Genomic DNA, 20,796 nt, shown 5'->3' with positions numbered 1-20,796 from the left:
AAGTATTGATTGCAATATATATTTTCACTGTTTTTTTTATTTTATTTTATGTAAAGTCATTTTCTAACTGTTTTAAATTCATTTTAAATATGTACAGTTTTAATAATTTGAAAAGTTTTAAAATTGCTTGTTTTATTCTTGTTATTATTTTTCTCCATTACTATTTTACTTTCTTTTATGTAAAGCACTTTGAATTACCATTGTGTACGAAATGTGCTATATAAATAAACTTGCCTTGCCTTGCCTTGTTCATTGTTCGTTCATAATACATAATGCATGAACAAACAAACTGAATCTTATTATAAAGTGTTAACCAGTTAAATTATTTTGGAAACTGCGATAAACTGTATCTTGGGACATAATTAACCATCAAAACATGTGCATATGTTCAGTAATATGATGCTTTATGTAAAAGACTCTTGTTGAATTTATCATGAATGTGAGTTAATTAGTTGTAATGAACTAGGAAATGTCAGTTATCTGAGAAAATGATGACCAAAACAAAAATATTATTGGTCATTTAATCGGATATGTGAGGTGGTATCAGTTCCCATATATCTGTTTGAAACACTGCTCCATAAATGGAAAGAGGGTATTTATATCTAGATCGGACCATGTTTCCATACACAGCATGTATTCTCAAGTATCTACCCTGATTCTCACTTCAGCTTGGTCATGTTAAGCTGAAGTCGCAACAAAAACATGAACAAAATAAAGCAGTTAAGTCTAAAAATGAATGCAATTTTAACGAATTTAACGAATGAAAGCTATTTCTCCCTTTTTTTTTTTTTTTTTTCAACTGATGCTGAGCACTTGTATTGGTGCCCAAGATCATGTATCACATTAAGGGATAAACTCTATGTAGTCCTGACAGCCATGGGGGATTTCCATCATCATCATCCGGTGGACGCATTTAAAATCCCATCCCCAGTGACTGCAACCACAAAAGATATATTTGGACTCTCTAGAAATAAAATTATATGAGAGGATTTTTAGGAAGGCAGCAGGACATCACGCCCGTTAGGATCACAGTGATTCAAGCCATAGGTCAAACTACGCTTATGGTTGGCAAAAAAAGTGTCATTAGGAAATGTGCCTAAATATACCTTTCAACAGCTTAGCACTGCTGATTATTTACATGGATGCTTGTGTAACTGGAAGAACTAAGGAAAATAAATTAGGAAAAAAAAGCTTTTGTTAAAGTTCAAGAGTTATTAAATGTTTAGAGAGTAACCCTTGTTTTATTATTTTAGTACAATAAAGGGGCCTCTGTCCATCTGTTTAACCAACTGGAATGAGTATTGTGTGTCTTGACCTTTCAACTGCCCCATGAGGTAACCCCCCAAGTTACAAGCACATGAGTAACTCAATAAACACATAATTTCATTCAAAGACAGCATGAATTTATTGACTGAAAACAAAAAGTCTGTAAAGTGTTATTAGAAAAATAAAATACAGAAGTACCAAAGAGAACCACATCAATTAATAATAATAAATGTTTAAATCAATTATGGAAATATATAACATTACATTTTTGTTAACATTTTTATAATATATTAATATAATTTATGAGATGCCAAATTGCCAATCTTACCATTTTTGGTCTCTATCACTCCAACAGAAGGCGCTGTTGCTACTATTCAGCTTTATCTGTAGTTATTTTGGCAAGGTAAACTAAAATAATACTTTTTAAAAAAGACATGTTCACAAATAAAAAGTTTAACATCCGCTGTCCTGACTAGTTTTTTTTAAACAATAAAGGGAAAAAATCCTGAGCAACCACATATTCCTTGAAACATTTGTCACGTATATCACAAATCAGTGGCCACATCAATAGGGACCTCAGAATTTCACAAAAGTCATGTCATGGTTTTTTATATTTTCTTTCCTTTTTATTTTTATTGCAAAACTATTGGCCACACTTTATTTTAAGGTCCAATTCTCACTATAAACAAACCGTTAACTATGATTTTAAACTCATAATTTAACTCATAATTTGCTGCTTATTAATAGTTAGTAAGGTTGTTGTTAAGTTTAGGTATTGAGTAGGATTGGGGATGTAGAATATGGTCATGCAGAATATGAGCTTTATAAGTACTAACAAACAGCCAATATGTTAATAATAGGTATGCTAATAAGCAACTAGTTAACAGTGAGCATTGGTCAATATACTAAAGTGTTACTAAATTTTTTCCTTTCTGGTCTTAATGTGAATTGTTTTGCCTTCAGTGGGTAAGAAAGGAGAAAAAGAAAGGGAGGGCTAGAGTGAATCCAACACTTTGGGGGGCTGTCCTATGTGCTGCCTTAAATTAGCCGTGAGAGAGGTTGGACCAAGGGTGGAGCTTTGTTCTGTCACTATCTCCCTTGTTAAGTATTACCTGCAGTGCTTCAGTAGGTTAGCTGCTCTTGTGCTGTGTGTAAGGACAGAGAGGGGGAAACGTAGCAGTGAGATCAAAACCAAGCCTTGAGAAATCAAGGGAATCATCCTAAAGCTTGCTTTGACACTGCAGTGAATCTATTTTTACAAGTTCATGCAGTGCAACTAGCTTTAAAAATATGGCTGGTTGTCTGCAAAGAGGATGGCTAAGTGCAGCAGGAGCAACTATAAAGTGCCTGTTCATATTGATTTCATTAGGATGTTGTCTCTCTAAAGTGGATGCAGACCCTTTCGACGCGGCTTTCCGCCATAGGCACCAACCTGGACCTACTGCTGAGACAATATTGGTAGCCAACAATGGGATTAGAGTTCCCTTTGGACGCTCTGTTTATCTGGACCCTATCAATGACCTTGTGACTGAAGTGCATGCAGGAGACCGCTGTCACATTACAGTTCTGGACAATGACCCACTGGCCCAGAGACCTGGAATGCTTACACCCAAGAAATTCCCCTGCGTCTTTGGAACAGAAGAGGTAAAATATACTCACTTTGGTTCCCGGAGTCCAAGCAAAGACCACATAAAACTGCAGCTGAGGTATGACTCCCACACAGACACAGTGGTGGTTCCTTTCATTCTTGAAGTAGAAGTAGTCTTTCAGCAACTGGAAGTTGTCACCCGTAACATGCCTCTGGTTGTCAACAAGCTAAATGGGCTAAGCAACCCAATTGACAAGAAAACTTTGGAGTTTGCATTTGAAGATGGTGTCACTACATGTAAGGTGACAACGCTGGCTGGTGCAGGCAAACTTCCCAGATATGGTAGTCTTACTGATAACTCAGTTAATGGTCAGATGTTTAATTGCGATGATTTTGTCAAGAAGGGAATTCAATATCAACACACTGCAATTACTAACTCTCCGAACAGAGACTATATTCCAATGCTAGTGGAAGTACAAGATAATGATGGCAATACTATTCAACAGGAACATTTCCAGATAATGGTTAGAATCAAAGAGGGCACTGAAAATACACCACCAAAGCCTAGCTTTATTTCTATGATGATGATGGAGATTGACCAATTTGTGATGACAGCCATTACTTCAGATATGCTGGCTGGAGAGGATATTGAAACAGATTCTGATGAATTAATTTTTAACATAACATCTCCCCTGGGCTATCAGCAGGGCTATATTATCAGCACAGATGATCAAAACCAGCCGATCACATCTTTCCATCAGAGAGATGTAAAAGACCTGAAAATTGCTTACAAACCTCCCTCTGAGGATTCAGATGTAGAAAGAATTTTCCAGATTGAATTCGAAATTGTTGACACTGACGGTGCAGTTTCTGATACTTTTGCATTCATGATTGTTGTGAAGCCAATGAATACTTTAGCTCCAGTGGTAACCAAAAACACAGGACAGCTGCTTTTTGAGGGCCAATCAAGACCACTGTCCAGCTTACACAATTTAGAGATAAGTGACGAGGATAATCTTGATGATGTGAAGATAACAGTTGTTGATGGCTTAAAACATGGAGAGCTGACAGTGTTAGGGTCTCAAAGAAAATTTTTCACACCAGCTGATCTAGACGTTGGCATTGTTGTGTACCAGCATGATGGAAGTGACACCTACAGTGACAATATTATATTCAGAATGACTGATGGCAGTAATGAAGTAGAGTTTTTATTCCCCATCACAATTGCCCCCACTGATGATGAACCCCCCGTTATAAATGCAAACACTGGTATTGTGCTTTTCAAGAATGAAGTGATGCAAATCTCCCCCTTTATCCTGAGTGCCACAGACATTGACTCAGAGGATTCAACAATTAAATTCATACTAGAAGCGCCATACTCAGACATAGGTGAGCTACTCCTCAAGCAGGTGGAGCCTCCTCCAGATCCATCTGCGTGGAAATTTAGTGCAACAGATGAGATGTTTGAACAGGTGGTGACAGAATGGTTTCAGCAGGATATTCTGGATGGGAAGCTGTTCTATCGTCACAAAGGACCTCATAGTACCACAACTGTGTTTGACCAGTTTGTCTTTAGAGTCCAGGATGACAATGACCCACCAAATCAATCAGGAGAGCACACATTCACCATTAAAATACATCCAGTGGATGATATTCCTCCAGAACTTTACCCTGGCACCACATTACACATGGAAGTCAAGGAATACGAGCTGACATTTTTCAAGAAAAAATATTTACGATACACAGATCTGGACTGCGATGACAGGGATCTTAAGTACACCATCATCAAACCTCCTACTGACACAGATGAAAACAACCCTGTTCCTCTTGGTGCCATTGTGCTGACTGATAGCCCTGACATCACAATCAGTGAGTTTACGCAAGCTCAGGTCAACCACCACAAAGTGGCATACAAACCCCCAGACCAAGAGCTTGGTATTACTCCCAAAGTGGTCCAGTTTACATTCAGCGTGGAGGACACTGCTAGTAATTCAGTTGATGGATTGTTTACAATCTTTTTACAGCCTGTTGACAACAAACCCCCTGTAATTACTAACACTGGTTTCACTGTTCTGGAGCGAAATACTTATATAATAACCAAAAATGAACTGGATGCCTCTGACCAGGACACTGAGGATGAAAACATTAAATTTACAGTGACCCAGATTCCCAGGTTTGGGCAGCTGCAATATTTAGGAATCGACATGTCTAATGGCCAATCATTTGTGTTGGAGGACATTGAAAATAGCCAACTGGCCTACATTCACAGTGGTGAAGAATCTCTTTATGATGTCATTAAGCTAGACATTAGTGATGGCTTCCATGAAGTCCCCATTGTTGTAAAGATCAGCATCAAGCCGGTGGATGATGAAACTCCAAAGATTATGTTACCGGCTGGTTTGTTAGGTGCGTCCATTGATGTACTTGAAAATGGAGCAACAGAAATCACCAGTAACGTCATCCAGGGTCGTGATGAAGACACAGATGACCTCATGCTGACTTTCATAGTTGAGGAGCCTCCTAGGCTAGGAGAAATAATGGTGAATGGAGCTCCAGCCGAGCGCTTCACTCAGCAAGACATAATCAATGGTGTGGTCATCTATGTTCACACTAGTGGTGAAATTGGTCCCATCAAAGAGCATGATTCCTTCAATCTTACCATATCTGACATGTCAGATGAATGGGTTGTTGGTGGCAACAAAGTCCAAGGAGTCCGTGTTCATGTCACCATTCTCCCTGTAGACAGCATTCCACCTATAGTTAATGTTGGCAGCCAGTTTGTAGTAGTTGAGGGTGAGAAAAATGTTATTACATTAGAGCACATTCAAGCTGAGGACATTGACACTGATAATGATGATATCTTGTGTACTATTATTGTTCAGTCCACTTCTGGCTATGTGGAGAACATCTCCCCAGCTCCTGGTTCTGAAAAATCCAGAGCAGGCACTGCCATCACCGCGTTCACCATTAGAGATGTTGGTCTAGGTCACATCTACTATGTCCAAAGCATTCACAAGGGTGTGGAGCCAGTTGAGGACAGATTCACTTTTCGCTGTTCCGATGGCATTAACTTTTCAGAAAGGCACTTTTTCCCCATTGTCATCATCCCAGCGAATGACGAAAAGCCAGAGATTTTCATTCGTGAGTTTGTTGTCATGGAGGGGATGAGCTTGGTTATTGACACTCCTATTTTGAATGCTGCTGATGCAGACATCCCAAATGATGAATTATTTTTTGAAATACTTAAAAACCCAAAACATGGAAACATAGTTCAGCAGTTGAGCACTGGAACAATTCCAGTGGTGAAATTTACCTTAGAGCAGATCAAGGAGGCTTCCAATATTGTTTATGAACATGATGACTCTGAAACGAAGGAAGACAGTTTTGAAATTCGACTCACTGATGGGAAGCACACTGTTGAAGAGAAAGTCATTATAATGGTCATTCCTGTTGATGATGAAACCCCAAGAATGGCCATCAATGATGGCCTGGAAGTAGAAATTGGAGAAACCAAAGTAATAAGTAATAGTGTCCTGAAGGCCACAGATCTGGATTCTGAAGACAAAGAGCTTACTTACATTGTCCGCTACGGCCCTGGCCAAGGTTATCTTCAGAGAATAACCAAACATGGACTTGTCATTGGTAATATTAGTATTGGAATGAATTTCACTCAAGATGAACTTGACAAACAGTTGATTCAGTATGTTCACACAGGCCAGGAGGGTGTTCGTGACCTGCTAAAGTTTGATATAACCGATGGAATCAATCCCCTCATTGATCGTTACTTCTACATTAATATTGGAAGCATGGATATGGTCTTTCCTGATGTTATCAACAAGGGTGTGACACTCAAAGAGGGAGGTAAGGTCACATTGACCACAGACCTTCTCAGCACAACTGACATCAACAGCCCAGATGAATATCTAAGTTTCAGCATCACCCGTGCTCCTAGCAGGGGCCATCTTGAAAGTACTGATCTGCCAGGGGTGCCCATCTCCACCTTCACTCAGCTGCAGTTAGCTGGCAACAAGATCTACTATATCCATACATCTGATGATGAAGTTAAGATGGACAGCTTTGAGTTTGAGGTGACAGATGGCTACAACCCAGTCTTCCGCACCTTCCGTGTATCCATTACAGATGTGGACAACAAGAAACCAGTTTTGACGATCAACAAGTTGGTGTTGGGGGAGGGAGAAACCAAGCTGATCACACCATTTGAATTAACAGTGGAGGACCGTGACACACCAGACAACCTGCTGAGATTTGTAGTGACTCAAGTGCCAGTTCATGGTCAGCTTCTGTTCAATGGAACGCAAGTCATTTCATCATTTACCAAGCAGGACCTAAATGAAAACCTTATAACTTACAGGCATGATAGCACAGAGACAAATGAAGACAGCTTTTCTTTCACAGTTACTGATGGGACTCACACTGAATTTTATGTTTTCCCTGATACTGTATATGAAACTCGTAAGCCTCAGGTGATGACCATTCATATCACCACGGTGGACAATGGAGTGCCTCAAATCGTTGTAAACAAAGCAGCACCCACTCTGAGGGCTCTTCATACTGGGCACCTTGGATTTTTGATTACCAGCAAAGCTCTAAAGGCTGAGGACAGAGACAGCCCAAACAAAGTGCTTAAGTATGTTGTTACTGAGACCCCTCTTCATGGCTTTATCATGAATTATGCTTTGGGCAATGATAGCATCAAGTCCTTTTCACAGGGTAAGTTATTCTAATTTACCCTTTTGTTTCTGAAATATATTATGCAAAACCTGTCACTGTTATTTAAGATTTAATAATCTCAAACTTCTCATACTCCATCCTTTCTCCTAATTAGCTGATATTGATGACATGAAGATTTGCTATGTGCTTCTTGATGGATCCAATGCCACAAGTGACATATTCTACTTCACAGTGGAAGACAATGGTAAGAATGTCTCTTCCTTGCCCCTCTTATTAACTGGAAGTGTCATGTGTCACTAAAGCTGCTGTAGGAATTTCAAAGGTTTCAGTTGTTCATTTAAATAAATTTTGCTGAAGGGGACTTTTCTAGGTTGGTTTCTAATTAGCAGAGTATTTCTTTGTCAGAGTCAGCAATAACCAACGTTTAATGCTTCAGTGCTTCTTAATTTTATGTGGTCAAAATGCCAACACTTTCTGAGTTTAGCTGTCAGGCTTGGAAATCAGACTGTATTTCACCTCGTCATGAGAACAAGAAACACACATTCAGACATGAAAAAGGAAACAATGATTAATCAAAGAATCCTTTTCAACTTGGATGAGCCTGGACAAGTTGGTAGAGCTTTGGTGTGAGTAAATAATAGCATTTGTCTAATGTGGAGTGAGGATCTTAACTGAATGTCTAAGCATTTCCCAATAACCTTAAGCAACCCTAGTGGAAAATAAATATACTTCATTGTATTTAAAATGTATTTAATTAATGATAAGTACACTAAAATAGATTGACATGTCTATACTAGCTGAAAATACTGATCTAAATGTAGTTATTAAACTTAGCGCACTACAAATTAATTTGTAAAATACTATTTACGGAATCTTTGAAAGAGGACGCTACTTAATAACCCCAATAACATGTCCATGCTTACTCAGCCCAACAACTAGTGTCGATAATAGATGAATGAATCAACTCATCTTATGATCCTGTAGCTGTATGAAGGCCATATAAGGTACCGTATGTCTGTGGGGATCGTTTGTATTGTATGTTGTCATATCATTTAAGTAAACAAGGCCGCTGTGTCCACTGTCCACTGTGTTTCCTTCAGACATTGTTCAAATGTCTGTGTCCAATGTTCCACTGATGTTCTCTGGATAATTGAGCTGACTTGTGTGCTGGGCGTGTTATTAAAAGGCAATTCCTTAAGCTGTGCATTTATTTATAAAAGTTAATTTATTGCATTAGAAGCACACAATCATTTTGCCATTAGGACACTTCAAGTTTACTTTAAATGTCATTGCAATTAATTTTAAAGTCACTAGTATGACCTCAGTTTGTTATTAGTATAATACTAATGCATGTTCAAAACTCTTACAGTGTAATTGAATTGCAATTGTAATTTCACCAAAATACATTTGGGACCCTATTTTAAAGATCTAAATGCAAAGTGTAAAGCGTACAGCGCAGGTGCACTCAGGGCGTGTCCAAATTCACTTTTGCTATTTTAACGATGGAAATACGGTTCGCACGCCCGGGCGCATTTTTTGGGTGTAATGTGCAATAAACCAATCAGAGTCTCATCTTCCTTTCCCTTTAAGAGCCAGTTGAGCTCGTGCCAGCATGACAGATTTGCTATTTACACAGTGGAATTTGGCAAACACAAAGACAGAACGCGTCTCCGAGATGAAACGGAGCTGCTCGTGTGCGAGAAAATAGATTGTATATATATATATATATATATATATATATATAAGAAATTCTTATGCATTGCAATCCTTTAATTTTTAATATTTGACATGTTTGTGTGCTGCTGTGCGACCCTGTGTTTAATAAGCAGTGTGTATGCACGTTGTGGACCCGCCTATACTAACAAGCTATTTAAATAACAAAGAAAAAACATTGCGCCAGACTTTAGACCAGGTTTGAGTTGGTCTATGGAGCAGTCTATTCTCAGCTCCTTAAAATAGCACAGCTAAAACAGCTCCTTTTTTAGACCAGCACGCCCATGGGTGCAAAAATTAGCGCAAATGCATTTGCTAATTAAACGACGTGGTGCCGGACTGAAACTAGCAAACACACTTGCACTGCGCCTTGCATTGCATTGCGCCGGGTGTATGATAGGGCCCATGAAGTTTATGCTGAATGATTTCTGCATTTCAAAAATTAAATAAAGTGTTGATTTTAATTGTACTTAAGTATACTAGGAATAGTTCCACTTTAGCACAAACAAGTATATTTCATACATCTTTAGTTGAACTTCAGCATTGCATTTCTACAACTAAAATGAGTTTAGTACAAAGTAAGTTGTTCCAATTTAGCAGACTTTAAGTATACCATTTTATAGTGTGCCACAAATATATAGTTTTACTAAAGTACATACAAATAAATCGTACTTAAGTATACAATTTTATTTTCACTAAGGAAGGTTGTATTTATTAATTTATTTTTCCAGGACTTAATTTTTACTTATATCCTATGTTAATTCATATGATCAGCACAAACAAGGCTTTGCATCTTTATGAAATCCTTAATTGTAAACTTAAAAAGGAGCAGACATTTGCTTCTTAGTAGTTTAACTAATGGCACAGGAACTGGAGCATGCACTAGGGCTCACACTGCATCTTTGGCAACATTTCAGATAGTGGCAGTAACTGCTATAAGAGCCAAGAAAGATACAAATTTTCAGAGAGCTAGCCAAGATAATAGAAACAATACCATTCAGACATGGACCCTAAAGAATCTGGTACTTACAAACAGTATTCATTTTTGAGTACATTTTGCAACCCTCAGATTGACACTATGATGTCTAAACTTCATATAGATTTAAAGTAGCTAATGGATAGGAATGGAACAGGTTTACATCCTTGCTGTGGGGCATTACATACAGTATACATTTCTCAAAGTAACTCTTACCCTCTGTTAAGACTGACTTTACAATCTTTATGTGTGGGGTTCCAGAGTACCTAAAGCTATAAATAAATAATAGTAATTTTAAAATTGACCTACTGTTCCCTATCTAATTATTTTTCATGGTTTCTGTCAGAGAAACCATCAAAAACATGTTTGCACACCAAACTGAGCTATTCACAGATACAATAGCTTGTATGCTACAAGGACACACTAATACACATCTATGTATAGATCAGAGTTTCTAAGGCCAGAAGGAGTGAAGATGAGGTGTTAAAAGGAAATTGCTGTTGTGTATACAAGCAAAATGCTAGCCATAATACGAGAGTTGCCCATCCACCATTTTAAGTAAAGCTTATGTATCTATATGATTTTTAAACAATCCCTATTATCTACTTGCTGTTTAAGTGTAATAAGATCAGAATGAATTTCAAACAGTCTACAGGTTTCAACTGAATGGATACACTTTTAATTCACCAGACTTTGTATAATTAGTTACTGGCAAGTTGCCAACCATATAACTCATGTATTAGCCTATAAACAAAGTTAATAGTTTAACTTCTATCTGCTGTCAGTGTTCACATAAAACATACTTCAATAAAGTACAAGCTTAGGTTTCATAACAGAAATAACGTTGTTCGTATTAGGGACATAAAGCAATGTTATATGATCATTTGTTAGATGGTGGAATGCATTTCCTCTGAGAATTGTGGCACCAGCTACACTGACCCGAGTGTAGAAGTCATTGCAGAAAGGGATTTGTGTCAAGGAGCAAAGATCTGCTAACAGATTTCCTTTCAAAGATCTCTCTATGCCTGGCCGAAACTCAAAGCCATTACAAGATATGCTGAAAACCCTGGGGCTCCCCCTTGCCTAGTTCATCTTTAGAGCTGTAGAAGATGGAGAAGATCATTCTGCTAGGTTGGGTTTGGATTTTCTTCCAGCAATTACTCAGGATAATCAAAAATGAGTACTGGTGGAAAGCCAGGGAGAAAGACTAGACCTAGTGAGGCATCATAGGTGCTCTTCTGTCCAAATTCTAAAGAGGCATTACATGTACAGTATCAGGTCTACAATGTCTCTCTCGAGTTTTGTGGTTTCTTTTTCATAGACGTCTGCACCTAATCTGTGTGTCGGACCTGTAAACACCAAAAGGATTTACTGCTCCCTGGTGCCAGTTTCTACCACAGCCACACTGAACACATCTCCATTACCCTATTTCCTCCTTGCAACTCTCATATTTGCTAGAGGATATGATGTATGTTACTGGGGTTATTCTTATCTCTCACAGATGGCAGAGTTTTTCCTGTGATCTGAGCCTTGAGATCATCGTATGGTGCCTTTCCTTTCTAAGAGTATTTTCTCTTGATCTCTCTTCCTCTGCCTGCCATAGACAACTTAGGCGACTGGTGTCAAAAGGGATGTGGCTGGTCTACCATGCCATAATTCATCACCCTGCAGTTTCGGGATCAGGTGCCTGACTTTCACAGATGTCACGTGGACAAGTACAGTACCCGCCAGTGTCCAGTTGTCAAATATTCCCTCTGTGGAATGCCTGGAATTACACGAGGCACCTAACATAGACTTCCAAGCTTGGTGCTTGTGAGATGCCATTTTTAGATGCAGAGGAAATGGCCAAAGCTTCTCAGGTCAGAAAGATGTGACCCATATTTGAATCAGATGGAAAACAGATGGGGTCTAATCTGAAGCATGGTCATACATTTTCATGTTTGGGAAACTTAACATGGCCCTGGTTCTTGTAAGTATAAAAGGATATGGATGTGCTAGGCCAGTTTAGTCTTGCAATATGCCTCTGGCAGTGAATGTTGATATCCTCCCAGCATTCCCTCCCACGCCCGAGGCTCTATACATCTATTGACCTGTGGCACTGAGGTAAAGATCTATCAGAACTATCCACTCCAACTTTATACTTACCATTAAATGTAACACATTAATCTTTCTACAAGCAAACCCCATTTTGATCCATCATCTGGTGGGCCTAATTCCTTAAAAAAAGTAACTATATAAAAATGTTACATAATAGAAATAAAGCAAATTAATTCAGAGGGGAATTATTACTGCCAACTTGAAACAAAGATTGGTAAAAGGATAGTTCACCCAAAAATGAAAAGTGTGTCATTAATTACTATCCCTCATGTTGTTCCAAACCCATAAGACATTTGTTCATCTTTGGAAGACAAATTAAGATATTTTTGATAAAATCTCAGAGCTTTCTGACCCTGCATAGACAGCAACACAACTGACACATTCAAGGCCCAGATAGGTAGTAAGGACATTGTTTAAATAGTCCATGTGACACCAGTGATTCAACCTTAATACTCTCGTGAATGCATGGCTGAGACGTACATGAAAGAGAAGAATTGTTGAAAAAAGTCATTCTTTTTGTTTTCTTTGTGCACAAAATGATACTTGTTAGTCATAAAGTCAAGGTTAAATTTTATTTTAAGGTCCAATTCTGGCTATTAACAAACAATTAACTATGATTTTGCCTCAATCAACTCATAATTGGCTGCTTATTAACAGTTAATAATAATGTTGTTAAATTTAGATATTGGGTAGGATTAGGGATGTAGAATATGGTCATGCAGAATATGTGCTTTTAAAGTACTAATAAACAGAAAATATGCTAGTAATATGCATGCTTATAAGCATATAATAATGAGAATTGGTCCCTATACTAAAGTGTTACCATCAAAAATGTATTTATTTTATTTATTTATTTTTCTGAAGCCATGAGTGTTTAAATTATTGTGGATTCAGGTCTTCTCAACTTTTTTCTTTTTCTTTTTTTTCTGGAATATCAAAGGCTGTTGGTGAGTTGAATAAGTGTGACTGTGACCATTACTTGGCCCTGCATTCTTTCTATGTATTATTGCAGTCATAAATACCTCAAGAGCATTAAATGAGTTAGCACCACTTAGTAATGCTATACTGCCTCTCCAGCTTACATCAGAAACCCTTAAATTAAATACTTTGTAACACCAAAAAACTGCTATTGCACTGCTCCAATTCTCATGACATATACTGAACTAAAACAACATTCTGAGAATACAGTCTGAAACACTCATGAGAAAACATTCTGCCTTTAAGGAAGACACTTTTGTGTTGTTTGTTCATTGTAGACACAAATCCCCCTAGAGTGTAGAAAGAAGCAGAGCCACGGGAGTGGGGTTGGGCCACCCAGACAGTGCCTGCTGTCTGCCTCAGTTGTTGCTCCCATGCTCAGATAAAAGCTGACAAAGGGGGTGAACAAGGGAGGGAATAAATGCAGGGAGTGAGGATACAGCTGTCAGTTCCCACTCTTGGAATCTGAAAACCACTAGGAAATTGTGTGAGAAAGAGAAAATGTGCACAGTCAGAAAACTCAGGTGGGCTCCACAGTCCCTGTTAAAACATTAGTTGCCTTCCAAACATAGCAATAAAACTATTTAGGAAATTGCCCCAGGTGACTGTCAACTCTGATGGCTGAATTCAATCTGGAAATAACAGTGCATTAGTGATAGTGGATCAGAACATCAGTTGCAAATGCATCTGTTTAGACTGCATGGTTATAATTATCTGATCTGAAACCCAGTAAACAACACAGGAAGTGACTAATACAAGCCCCTTTCTCACTGCGATTCCGGCAAATACATGGGTAATGTGTCCTGGCAATTGTTCCCGGATCGCTAGATTTTGCACTTTCTTCAAAACAGATTTTGATCTTCCTTCAAAACACCAGGTAAAAGAGTTATGTGATAACGTGCGTCATCACTACGACATGGCATTAGATCTGACTTTTGTTCACACAGCGCTCGTTCCGGGACTGAACCCGGCAATGTTACTAGGTCTAACATCAGTATTATCAAAGTCAGCTTTAGCACAATAACAAATAACATTTATTTTAATTTCTTTCATTTAATAAACAATGAATACAATTTTGATCATTTATTAAACAATTTAAGGTAGCTTTATAATATCACACACTCACAAACTGGACTTTAAAAATGTACAGCTGTCTTTGTTTTGGGACAAGGTCTTTGGCAAAACCCCCAAAATGAAAACCCCTTAAGTACTATTACATTCAAAAATTATACTCACTCTTTACAAGTATTTGTCTCATTATTTTATCTTACAGTACCTATTAACTTTATTAGATATTTTTTTTATATAGAATAATTGTGACAAAATTATGTCTATGCATGGAAATTATAGAATAGAGGGGCATTGTCTCCATTGCAAGTGAAACTATTTTCCATAATCTTGCAGACAAAGTGCCCTTATCCAGGGCCAGAGAAATGTCATAAGGCCTCCGCATCTCACAGGTGACTGCTGTATTCTTAACTGAAAGAGAGCCTTCAGTCTGCATGTTGTCCGTTTGATAATCCTCTAATACAGCCTCACTAAGCTCAATATCAGTTCATACTCAAACTGGGCATTATGCCTGGGAAATTTGTCTCCTGAAGAAAGAGACACTTGGCTGAGCTACTATACGGTTCCCCTTCCATTAAGCCTTTGAAAACGTGCTTCAGTTTCTTCTTATTATGCCTTTGCGGGATGTTTAATAATCAGCTTGTTTTTAATTCTTGTTAATGTGCTCAGCTATGCAGTTAGATCTTAGTTGGTGCATCTGTAATGTGCCACTATATTCACACTCCTGTGAAAGCTTAACAAGAGATAAAACATCACATTTAAATGAGGCTCCCCCACATCTTCTATGTCAAACAGCTTCAGTGTGTTTAACGACTCTTCAGCAATCTAGGGCAAAGATAAAAATGATAAATGAGTTCTATATTTTTAGGCAGAGCTGTCTGACACTTGAGCTTGATCAAGGCCAATGCTGTCATGCCAATCTGAGCCATTTCCTAAACTGAGAAGATGGTGGTAAAGAAGAAAACCAATGTAGGACATGATGATGCAGTTTTATTGATTACTAAAAATTAATCTCAAAACATCTATTTCAAACTGATGTTTTTTGACACATCTTGTGATTTGTACTACAGTATTGCTTCTGCATATGCTCACATCAAAAGAGCAGCTATGTAATAACTACAAAATAGCAAGCAGTTTTTTCCTCAAACTGCTGGAAATAAAGAGTTCACAAGAATTCACATTTCAAAATGCAATTTTTATTCAGTTATGCACCAACAGCCCAACATTTTTGACATCTACAGTGATGTATCGGGGACTACGAAATTACTTACTAAATACAACATCTTAACAAACTGAGCCAAGAAATAGTGTCTAAGAATGTAACATACCGTTTGTCTTTAAAGATAATCAGAGTCATGGGGTAGCATGGATTATGTCAAAATGGGATGGAGAATACTTTCAAAGTCATTACAGCTCCTTATCCTACTTCAGTCACTCAAGACTCAAGATCCTCACTGCTTAAATCATTTAGTCCATTGAGAGAGTCTAATCCGATTACACTTTAAACTGATTACTCAAAATGATAATTAGCCACTGAGGTGTGTATGATTTGATGGAAAAGAGCTGGAATCATTCTAAAATGTATAAAATTTTTCCATATCTCTATCTATTAAAAATCAAATAAAAGTTAAATACCAGGACACTATCTATTTTGTTTATCTTGGATCTGGAGGTGGCACATTTGTAATTGTAGCACATACAGTATGCAAGTCTTGAAGACAAAAGACCAGACTGTCTTCTTTATGATTATTGCTGCCATGTTCATCTCTTTCAACTCTCCATCTTTTGTGTTAATCTGCACCAACCACAATTTTCCACAACTTCTTCTTTACACTATCATGGTATGGGCTTTCGCCATTAACCTGACACCTCATTGGACTCGTTCTTCTTGAACCTCTTTTAACTATCAACAAAAGTAGTAAAAAAAGAAGGCAGTGTGAACATACTGAGTATTGATTTTACAATAGTAATGAGGAAAAGACAAAAAAGGGTGGAGAATGTCAATAGAAAATTAAACAACCACAGGACATGCACAAGCAGGACACAGGATCAAGTTGCGCTCATTTTGGTCCCTCTTTCTTTTTACATATCTGAACTTGAAAGAGATTAATCATTAAAAAAAACTGCATGGGGAAGTTGTGGCCTAGTGGTTAGAGAGTTTGACTTTTAGCCCCAGGGTTGTGGATTTGAATCTCGGGCCGGCAATACCACGACTGAGGTGCCCTTGCGCAAGGCACTGAACCCCCAACTGCTCCCTGGGCACCGCAGCATAAATGGCTGCCCACTGCTCCGGGTATGTGTTTACGGTGTGTGTCTTCACTGCTGTGTGTGTGCACTTTGGATGGGTTAAATGCAGAGCATGAATTCTGAGTATGGGTCACCACACTTGGCTGTATGTCACATCACATGATCTCAAGGGCTCAAACATACACTTTGTCTTTTTCTAAAAGGGGGCAACAAACTGAAACCACAACCATTCCGTCTAAACTGGGCCTGGATATCTCTAGAAAGGGAATACTACATTGTGGATGAGGATGCAAAGTTTCTGGAGGTCACCCTCAAACGCCGGGGATACTTGGGAGAGACATCATTTGTCAGTAAGTATTTATCAAAGTGATGGTGTTACCCAACAAGTCAAAATCTTTATCACCAGTTTTCTGTTACAAAATATTTGTTTAGCCCTATATGTTAAAATGACAGGACTTGTGTGGAGGTTTAACAAAATACAGCTCATTTAATATTGGAATCCTAATAAAAAACAAAACTGAACCTCCCTCATTGTCATGTCCGTATATATTTAGAGATAGTAAACAATGTTTATTTGCAGCTGTTACAAGTTGGTCTCTCTGTGTTCAGTATTTTCACACCCCTTTTAACTATGACTTGCAATGTCTTAAATTGTACCACAGCCTTTTATTGTTCCTTGAAGTATATAGTTATACAGTAGTCAGCAGATATCATAAACTGTTCACTCATTATGTTTGTAGTTTAAGGTCTAAATAATGTTTTCAATTTAAAGGCATTGCCACCAAAGATGGTACAGCAAAACAGGACAAAGACTTCCGTGGCAAAGCCCAGAAACAGGTCCAGTTTAATCCTGGCCAGACTTCAGCCACCTGGAGGGTGAAGATATTCACAGACCAAGAGTTTGAAACTTCAGAGATGTTCGAAATCCAGCTTTCAGAGCCAGTGATGGCTGTTCTTGAATACCCCGATACAGCTACTGTGGAGATTGTAGATCCTGGTGATGGTAATTATGCCATGTTGAATGATTTCCTACTTTGTCTATGTATTATTAAACACTGCTTCCAGAGTGTGTGCACCACAATAGAATATTCACTTTTAAGCACTGGAATTTTTCTCTTTCCAGAGTCCACAGTGTTCTTCCCTCAAGCAGAATATCGTATAGAAGAGGATATAGGAGAACTATTAGTCCCAGTGAGAAGATCAGGAGACGTCAGCCAAGAACTAATGGTTATTTGTTACACACAACAAGGTAAGATCTAAAAAAGTTATCACACTGTACTTCTGGTGTATATTCTGTAGTACTTGTAAGTTTGTTCATCTAATAAAAGAAATCCTTCTACACAGGCAGTGCAACCGGAACTACCCCCAGCACAGTACTCTCCTATTCAGACTTCATCACAAGACCCGAGGACCACACCAGCATCCTGCGTTTTGATAAGGATGAGCGGGAGAAGTCGTGTCGCATCATAATCATTGATGACTCCCTCTTTGAGGAAGAGGAGAGCTTCAACGTGTCCCTCAGTATGCCTATGGGTGGCCAAGTGGGAGCCAAGTTCCCCAGTGCCAAAGTGGTAATCTTGGCTGATAGTGATGATGGTGAGTTGGCAAGAACTACATGAATAATGATAATCAATTAAAAAATTTTTTTTTTTCAGTTTTTAAAGTCTTCAGTGTCACATGATCATTTCTAGTTCCTGTTCAATTATTTCTTATTACAGTTGAAATAAATTTCAGGATTCTTTGATACAACCCGAATTCCGGAAAAGTTGGGACGTTTTTTAAATTTTAATAAAATGAAAACTAAAGGAATTTTAAATCACATGAGCCAATATTTTATTCACAATAGAACATAGATAACGTAACAAATGTTTAAACTGAGAAATTTTACACTTTTATCCACTTAATTAGCTCATTTAAAATTTAATGCCTGCTACAGGTCTCAAAAAAGTTGGCACGGGGGCAACAAATGGCTAAAAAAGCAAGCAGTTTTGAAAAGATTCAGCTGGGAGAACATCTAGTGATTAATTAAGTTAATTGATATCAGGTCTGTAACATGATTAGCTATAAAAGCTTTGTCTTAGAGAAGCAGAGTCTCTCAGAAGTAAAGATGGGTAGAGGCTCTCCAATCTGTGAAAGACTGCGTAAAAAAATTGTGGAAAACTTTAAAAACAATGTTCCTCAATGTCAAATTGCAAAGGCTTTGCAAATCTCATCATCTACAGTGCATAACATCATCAAAAGATTCAGAGAATCTGGAGAAATCTCTGTGCGTAAGGGACAAGGCCGGAGACCTTTATTGGATGCCCGTGGTCTTCGGGCTCTCAGACGACACTGCATCACTCATCGGCATGATTGTGTCAATGACATTACTAAATGGGCCCAGGAATACTTTCAGAAACCACTGTCGGTAAACACAATCCGCCGTGCCATCAGCAGATGCCAACTAAAGCTCTATCATGCAAAAAGGAAGCCATATGTGAACATGGTCCAGAAGCGCCGTTGTGTCCTGTGGCCCAAGGCTCATTTAAAATGGACTATTTCAAAGTGGAAAAGTGTTTTATGGTCAGACGAGTCCAAATTTGACATTCTTGTTGGAAATCACGGACGCCGTGTCCTCCGGGCTAAAGAGGAGGGAGACCTTCCAGCATGTTATCAGCGTTCAGTTCAAAAGCCAGCATCTCTGATGGTATGGGGGTGCATAAGTGCATACGGTATGGGCAGCTTGCATGTTTTGGAAGGCTCTGTGAATGCTGAAAGGTATATAAAGGTTTTAGAGCAACATATGCTTCCCTCCAAACAACGTCTATTTCAGGGAAGGCCTTGTTTATTTCAGCAGGACAATGCAAAACCACATACTGCAGCTATAACAACAGCATGGCTTCGTCGTAGAAGAGTCCGGGTGCTAACCTGGCCTGCCTGCAGTCCAGATCTTTCACCTATAGAGAACATTTGGCGCATCATTAAACGAAAAATACGTCAAAGACGACCACGAACTCTTCAGCAGCTGGAAATCTATATAAGGCAAGAATGGGACCAAATTCCAACAGCAAAACTCCAGCAACTCATAGCCTCAATGCCCAGACGTCTTCAAACTGTTTTGAAAAGAAAAGGAGATGCTACACCATGGTAAACATGCCCCGTCCCAACTATTTTGAGACCTGTAGCAGAAATCAAAATTGAAATGAGCTCATTTTGTGCATAAAATTGTAAACTTTCTCAGTTTAAACATTTGCTATGTTATGTTATGTTCTATTGTGAATAAAATATTGGCTCATGTGATTTGAAAGTCTTTTAGTTTTCATTTTATTAAAATTTAAAAAACGTCCCAACTTTTCCGGAATTCGGGTTGTAAATAGACATTTTAAAAGAACAGCATTTATTTGAAATATATTTTTTGTAACAATATACACACTAGTGTATTTGGGACTGAGCCTATATACATATAATAGTGCAAGCCAGACTAACTATATTCTGTGCATTTTATTTTTCTTAACCACAAAGTACTTTCATGATTGATATTGGAGTTTAAAAATAACTTACTCATCCTCAAAGACACAACACCGTCTCCTCCATGTTCTGTGGTTATACTGACATCTTACCTGTTTCTTTATAGTTGCTCTTTTATTACACATGCTTTGAAACCATTGGTAGTCACAGAACAATCCATCTTTACTTTTTGGTCATACCACTGTTGTCCTTGGCAGCATGGTAACACGATAACCCAAAACAAGTTGAAGGAGCACAAATGAGGCCCCTATGACCTTAGTAACGACCCATAAACCTCAGCGAGGAACCTGAAAGAGCTTTGTGAACACCCCATCCATGTAGGATTTAGGATTTATATGCATTACTCAAAGGAACCACAGTCCAAACAAAGTCATCTTTGAATTCAGTACGTTAAGATAAGATTAATTCAAGAATTTACCATTTAAAGCACAGCCTTTTTATCTTTTAATTTTCAATAAATCCTCAGTGTTTTCTTCACTCATAAAAACAATCTAATAGTTGCAATCAGCACCATCAATAACAGTCCCATCCTCCACAATTTGGGAAATCACCCCAACATATATTTATGTGTAAATAATGTATGTACCTGCCAAACTAAAGAAATGAAGATTAATGTGTATATTGTAGTAGTCCAGCGTCTTGGTGGGTCTGGAAGGGCCCGGTA

The 20,796-nt window shown here is 38.2% G+C and overlaps 1 protein-coding gene across 1 annotated transcript in view; it reads left to right on the top strand.

The window, feature by feature from the left end:
* The first annotated feature begins 2,390 nt into the window (after positions 1 to 2,390).
* Positions 2,391 to 20,796, top strand: part of frem3 (Fras1 related extracellular matrix 3) — a 28,672-nt gene continuing 10,266 nt past the window's right edge. The window contains exons 1-6 of the mRNA XM_059554264.1: positions 2,391 to 7,585; positions 7,701 to 7,790; positions 16,829 to 16,975; positions 17,398 to 17,628; positions 17,749 to 17,874; positions 17,970 to 18,221. Of these exons, the coding sequence (XP_059410247.1) occupies positions 2,557 to 7,585; positions 7,701 to 7,790; positions 16,829 to 16,975; positions 17,398 to 17,628; positions 17,749 to 17,874; positions 17,970 to 18,221 (5,875 nt within the window). The 5' untranslated portion in view covers positions 2,391 to 2,556. The remainder of the gene's footprint in view (positions 7,586 to 7,700; positions 7,791 to 16,828; positions 16,976 to 17,397; positions 17,629 to 17,748; positions 17,875 to 17,969; positions 18,222 to 20,796) is intronic.

The sequence above is a fragment of the Carassius carassius genome, chromosome 7 (assembly GCF_963082965.1).
Source record: "Carassius carassius chromosome 7, fCarCar2.1, whole genome shotgun sequence".
NCBI lineage: Eukaryota > Metazoa > Chordata > Actinopteri > Cypriniformes > Cyprinidae > Carassius > Carassius carassius.
Note: the sequence above shows the minus strand (reverse complement) of the source record. Positions and strands in the feature narration are given on the sequence as shown.